Raw genomic sequence first — 6837 nt, 5'->3', positions numbered from 1 at the left:
ACTAAACATGGGGAAAGAAAGAAAGAAGAAGAAAGAAACAACACGCTGAAACAATTAAGGTAGTGATGCCTGAGGCCTCCAATCAAACAATGTAAAACACGAACTACGAAAGGCGGTGGAACACGGCAGAATCGGTTCAGGATCATTGATCCTGAATTCTTCGTGACAATATACTACTATATAACCTATACCTGAGGTTATTACAGAGAACCCTACGTTAGATAGTTCCTTTCTATAAGATGAATGTAAATAGCATGTTAGCCTAGCCCTAATTAGACTTCGCCAAAAACCGCAATTGGGGCCCCATGCGGTTTTTGGCGAAATCTAGCCCTAATTAAATCAATTTAGCTATAGCCCTTTATAGTTAGGGTTATAAAAAAACCATTCAAACCCCATTTTTGTATCATTTTATATAAAATCATAAATGTAAATATCTATCTATATTGTAATCCATTAGTACTAATATAATATTCACCACTTTTTCATCTTAATTTACTAGTAAATTATTGACCTTCTAGATTTAGATAAGTATAAGGGTTACCAGAATTACAAATCCTGTAATTAATAAACCAATTGGGGGCCAAAACCAATTGGGGGCCCACAAACCATTGCGGTTTCTAGACCTCGCCCCAAAACCCGCCCCAATTGCGGTTTGGGTCTTATGGCGAAGTCTAAGTGGTAGTGCATATGGACTCGTCTCGGCGCGCGCAGGCGAATTAGAAGAGGGCTAGGTCTCCGGGGTTAATTTGGGCTCCTGGTCAGACTCGGGGTCTATAGGGTAGGCAAGCTTTAAAAAGGCTATATTAAAAAGGTGCGAAAAACGCGAAAGAAACAGGATTGAAATTAATAAAGAAAGGAAAGGTAGTAATTTATGATCCAACTAAAATTACCTTATTGAACGGGAAATTAGACTTATTTCTAACATTTCTGTTATTTTTATCTTTACTATATGCCAAAAGGTATTGCTTAAAGGTATACAGTTTTGCTAGGGATTCAAATAGTGAAAGGGGTACCCTCAAGGTATAGTATTTATATAGAGGTTAATAGAAAGGTGGAGAGAAAGGTGGTTAAGTGGTGCTTCAAAGTTAGGTAAGGAGTGTTGCCTTACAGGGAGGGGGTGTTTTAATACCAACACCCTGTAGCTATTTAGTGTAATGATAATTATTCTTAGTAAGGGCGGGCGCGCGTAAACTTTTGCGTTAAAACTGTAGTTTATCAAAAGTCGGTTTAAGTAAAGAACTCCCCACCCGAACGAGGGTCTATAAGTATGGGTAATAAAAAGTCAAGGCCTTTTGTTTGTAGGTATAACCTTGAAATCGATGGTAATAATTCGATCGCTTACAGTATCTAAACAATTATGAATTAAGGTTGGTGGGCCCATCTTAGCGCAACCCCGCATTTATTTATGACGTCACGAGTCACGCGAGGCCCCTCTCTTTATCACCAGATGTTGTGTTATTCATCTTTCTACTTCCTTCATACCTACAATAGTAAGGACATACCCCTGATAATTGTTATGATTCATGGCTTATAGGGTACAGTGACTCGCTCTCACAAATTGAATGACCGTGACCACCCAGTTGAAGGCGTGATGGGCACTCGTGACCACATACCGCGCTACTTTGCAAAGTCCGGGCCAACTGATGCTGATCCTCGCAAGACAAAGAAGGACGGAGGCGGCAAAGGAAATTGGTGAGAGTGCGACATTGTAACAATTGGTGTTCACCTGAGCTTATCCTACTTACTCTAGGGGTCGATCAGGAGAGGAGATACAGGACTATGACTATTCGTTCGCCAATGCTCGTCGTCGATCAAACAGTAGCACACAGGGCCTTTTCGATTTCAGAACTAAGTTCGAGGCCTTTGACCCTGAGCCTGTTTTCGAAGCCCATGCTGCCTCGGATGTCACGAGTGACACGGTGACCAAGGTAGAGAGTTCCAGTTGCGGCAATGACAGCGAGGTCGACCAGGATGGGGTGAAGTACTAGGATTATCTTTAACTGGAATGGTTGCAATGACTAGCGATGCATGACCAAGCGATGGGTAGTATGTTGAAAGTAGTGAAGGGTATCCCAATCGGTCATCAGAACATTCACCAAGCTTCATGAAATGAGAGAAAATTGCAAGTCAAATTCGGAATCCAAATTGATATAAAAGACAATATTGTTTATTTAAAAATATTTAAAAAAGCAAGGCGTACATTATTCCCTCTAGCGTTGAATTGATTTTGAGAAGCTAAACGTTTCTGTGGACACTGAAAAATATATTGTGAAATCCGTACATATTGTGACATATTCATTGTCTTGTCCGAATAAGTGAGCAAAACGACCGGAACGCCTACGATTCATCAAAATAGCATATCAAACATCCGCTTCTGTAATATCTTCGCCATTCATAGTACCATTGGGGACTGAAGATTGGGCCTCTGCAGTTTCGCGCAGGTTTTGGAACCAGAAGTCAAGCTTTCCGACCTCAATGTACCGAAGCAGGATATCATTCTCGGCCTGGAGATCGAGGGCTACTCGAGACTTTTGTTCCGAGCGGAAACGCGACACAATAATATCGGCATCAGAATCCGCCATCAGAGCTTCCGCGGGGGAGAGAGGCATGTAAACAGATCGAACACCAGCCCTTGGCTCTGCAGATAATATATTAGTCACATTCAGAGAAAGATAGGTTGAACCCTCAAAGTATTTTGTATAAACTCACCTTCTAGACATGCGATCAGTGATCGGTAAAGCGCAGTATCGCCAATGTAGCTGTCTGAATGGCCATTGGGTTTCTCGGCATCCTTGCCTCGAGCCACCCAATCGTCTTTGATCAAGCAACGTCGCCAGATCAACCTCCGCAGAGCCATGAGGTACGAGGGATCTCGCTGACCATAGCGGCCATAATCCAATACTTGCAATGCGAGGTGGAACTCACTTTTCACAAGCTCACCATCTCTGTCATCTGTGGGCTGGGTAGGACCTATCAATGTCAAGAGATCAATGAGACCGTCAGCACCTACAACTTGTCTGTTGACCAAGGTGGAAAGCGCTTCACTCAATATTTCGTGAAGCGATGGTCGATCTTCGAAGAGGTGGCTTCCATAGAAATCGAGAGCTAGTTCAGCTTCAGCTTTTCTGTCAATCGCACCCTGCCAGGTCGGCTGAATGTATCCATATAAGATGTCTTGAATCCCGTCAACTTCAACATAATCTTCAAGACGTTTTATATCTTCCTGTAAAGTAGAGATTTGAGCTGGTGATTGCTGGAGCTCCTGTGTCGCTAGTTTTCCCAGCTTGGCGAGAGAAATCTCCACGCGGTGGCTCCATAGGTCTTTCTCCATATCCAGTGCCAGATTCTCCAATGAAGCCGCGGCTGTGTCATAATCATCTTCGCCGGTCACATCGTTAATCCAGCTTAGACGGGAGTAAGCAGGATTTCTTCGAAGGAACCGGGTCACGGCAGATTGGTAGTCTCGCATCAAGAGTGACCCCGGATAGCCCATCGCCAGTTGCTGGGTGAAGTATGCATCTGCCCATATATCACCAAACTTGTCAAAGTATTTTGAAACCAGCTGTGAGGCCTCAATTCCAGTTTGACCCGAGGAGATATCTGAGGAGCTCCTTTCTTGGTCGTGAAGCTCAACGATTAGCTCGACCAACGCTCCCATGTCTCGGAAGCCTTCGGCCAGTTGGATGGCATCGTGAAGATGTCCAATGCCAGCCAATTTGAAGAGTTGCCACTTGCGGTCTACAATATGGGCTTGATCGATTGAGACACTCTCGTCCATAAGCTTGGGATCCCCCTGTGCTGAAAGCCAGCGAGTTCGTTCAAGGTGCATCTGTCCGATCACATGAAGATGACGATAACTGTTTCGTGCAACTTGATTCAGAACCTGGGTGTCGGGAGCATCTGCAGTGGAGGTCGGAGCCTTCCATGACCGGCAGCTGTCAAGTTCCAAATCGAGCAAATGTCCTGCTTCGGAATAACCAACACCTCGTGAGGTCCAAAACTCGGGAAGATCCTCATATCCATCGGACAGGACTCCATCTTCCAAGAAGTCCTCACTTAGGCCATATAACACGATATGCTCGTCGCGATATCGGAAAGCAGTTTGCGTGACAGCCAGAAATAGCTCGCTGGCCTCCAGTATCTGATCCGATAAGGTTCGCGCATTGATGGAAGTGTTGCCCCGACGGCGCTTGATTGCATTTTTTATCCATGGGATGATATGCTCCATGCGGTAGGAATCACGCAGGAACCATTGTCGCACAGGGTCAGCCTCTCCTTGAGATGGGTTGAGTGGAGTCTTAAATTTATCATTCATGGCTCCGATGACAAGATTTAGAAACGGCTCCTCCCCGTCCAAGGTTTTCGATTTGAACGACTCTTGGACTTTCCACATGGCTCTTTGCGCAGCGATCTTTTCTGCAGCCCAAAGAAGCTCCCACCTCGCCGGTCTGCTTAGCGGGTTTCCATTCTTCAATAGTAATGACGCAAGGTCATCCAAGGCTTTCGCTCTCAGTCGAAGATTCTGCTCCAGAGAGATAGCAGTGGTGGGAATGAAGCGGGATGAGGATCGGAGTAGTTCGCTGCAGATTTCCAAGGAGGCTTGCTCCATTTCTGATGGAGGGAAGTTCAAGTCACTTTCGCCGGATAGATTCAGCGGGTTTTTTGCCATTGTACCGAAGAAAACGGCTTGCTCAAGCTTGTGCTTTGCTGTGACCTGAGGCTCATCGACATCGTCATTTGAAGTTTCCGGGCGAGGCAGTACTGTGACACGTATCACTCCGAAATTCCGCAGCATAAGCACACATGCTGCGCAAGATGAATCACTAGATTGGTCTTCTGCTATGTATCCCAGAATCTCGTGGTCCTTGCCAGACCGCAGGTGGATGGTATCTTGAAAAGGAAGGGGTAGCTTATTTGAATCGAGAAGCAGTTGGGAAGATGGTGTTTCTTCGAGTGTCGATGTCAACGACAAGACCACGAGAGATTGACCAATGAGGATGAAAGCTGTCTCTTCTGGTTTCGGCGCAAATATCTTAGGTTTCGACTGGTCAAGCATATGTGCAGGAATATGATGAAGATCCACTGCATGGGTGGAAATAACACGACAGCGGGATGATCCTGATAGTTGAACTTGAACGACAAACAGTGCCTTGCTTTCTGACCATTGAGGTGACCTTACAACCAAAAGGAGGTGCCAGGACCCATCAGAACCTTGACTATCATCGGAAGACTGCAATGCAGAGAAAGCAAAATCCATGACTTGGAGGTCATTAACAGAATTGGCGGATTTCATGTGAATTTGGGGAAGGGCAGCCAGGATGTCGTCCTTGGCGTCATATCTTTTCTTGAGAGTGTTGCCATGATTCCAGTGCGTGTCCCAGATCTCTATGAGCCCAGTTGAGGTTGCAATGATCACATCACGTTGACCGCGCTGGTGCGAACCCCCAGCTCGGACGGCGGTGACCTCTTTTCTCCAATACCCGCCTCCCAGGACGTTTTTGATGCCTCCAAGTAATCCACCACTTCCGTTTCCTGCAGTGCTCCGAAGGAAATTGACAAATACGGAGGGCTTCCCTTGGGGGTCTCTTAAGGTGATGTGTGCGACTCGCCCGGAGGAAAATGTTGCGATAATTCCCGACGGCTCCACGTTCAAGATTTCTGTCGCGCATTCACCCGAAAGCATGCCGGGGGTGGATCCTTGAATGCCATTCTGCTTTTGTCGGGACAAACCAAGTGACGCGGCACTGGATACGGTCTCCCAGTAAACGACCTTTCCCGTAGAGGGAATGATCACCAAGAGACCGGGATGTTCTCCCATAGCCGTGGACAACAAAACTCCTAGTGGGACTGCGCCTTTGGGGTCTCTGCATGACTCTGGAATCGATACCGTGAAAGTCTCCGATGGGGATGGGGAAGAAGTGGGTGCGGAATACGGCCACACAATCGCGTGTGAGCGGGTCAAAGCTAGGGCATGGTCATGACCTGGCCCAAAAAAGCACTTGAGGGGTTCTGTGTTTTCGAGTGTTAATGATTCATAACCGAAGGAAAAGAAGAGCTGCAGAATCGGGCAATACCTGATTGTAAGCCACGAATTTGATCTGGCAATGCTGGCAATTGATCGACGGTGTAAAAATCGGTGCTTGACTTTTTGAGCAGAGTAGCATTAGCATCCAGAACTTGAAAGTTTGATACAACGCGCAATGAGATGAGAACTACCTACCAAGACAATTGTTCCTTCGTTGTTTTCAAACGCATCGCTCTGCTTAATCGCCCGGGAAGCTATATGCGAATCGGTATTAGACGGGTCCGTAGGGGCGCTGTCACCATTTGGTACGGAGGGTATCAATTTTGCAATCTCACGTCCTAAGCTGATGTCGGACGGAGATTCATCTGGGCGCCGAAGAACTGAGCGCTGCCTCTTCGCCTTTGGGGGGTTTACAGAGTCATCTGAGCTCGTGCGTTGGCGTCGACGAGTGGTGCGACCACCGGCCTTAGGAACGAACATGTTTTCGTAATTGTCCGCAACACTGTCGCGAAGACGCGCTAGCCCGAAGACCGTAAAATGGTTGATCAATCGAGTTCCCTGAAAGGTGAAGCAATTTCAAAAGAGTGAAGAAGAATCAGTAAGTAGAAATTAAAAAAGAAAAAAGATCAAAAGGATCAACAAGAGAGTTGAATTGGAGTATGAGGAATAAACAGTAAAGATCTCCGAAGGCGGTGAAGTAACTAGATTTATAGCTAGACAGATGTATGTACAACACCTAGGTACTCGATTCAACCATATAACCACCGGTTAGCTATATTGTTTACATATCTATCAATTATGGAGAGTTGTCG

The 6837-nt window shown here is 46.1% G+C and overlaps 2 protein-coding genes across 2 annotated transcripts; one reads left to right on the top strand and one right to left on the bottom strand.

Annotated features, from left to right (window-relative positions):
- Positions 1 to 1447: 1447 nt before the first annotated feature.
- N7529_000851 (uncharacterized protein) lies at positions 1448 to 1988 on the top strand (the record flags this gene model as incomplete). Its single annotated transcript, XM_057236382.1, has 3 exons — positions 1448 to 1490; positions 1542 to 1692; positions 1751 to 1988. 3 exons carry the CDS (start codon positions 1448 to 1450, stop codon positions 1986 to 1988), a joined length of 432 nt encoding a protein of 143 aa, XP_057103185.1.
- Positions 1989 to 2360: 372 nt separating this feature from the next.
- On the bottom strand, positions 2361 to 6505 carry N7529_000850 (putative nuclear pore complex subunit Nup133; the record flags this gene model as incomplete). Its single annotated transcript, XM_057236381.1, has 4 exons — positions 2361 to 2638; positions 2710 to 6009; positions 6075 to 6144; positions 6221 to 6505. The coding sequence occupies 4 exons, from the start codon at positions 6503 to 6505 to the stop codon at positions 2361 to 2363; spliced, it is 3933 nt and encodes a 1310-aa protein (XP_057103184.1).
- Between the last annotated feature and the right edge of the window lie 332 nt (positions 6506 to 6837).

The sequence above is a fragment of the Penicillium soppii genome, assembly GCF_028829465.1.
Source record: "Penicillium soppii strain IBT 18220 chromosome Unknown utg000001l, whole genome shotgun sequence".
NCBI classification, from domain to species: domain Eukaryota; kingdom Fungi; phylum Ascomycota; class Eurotiomycetes; order Eurotiales; family Aspergillaceae; genus Penicillium; species Penicillium soppii.
The sequence above is the reverse complement of the archived record's forward strand: the minus strand, read 5'-3'. Positions and strand labels throughout refer to the sequence as shown.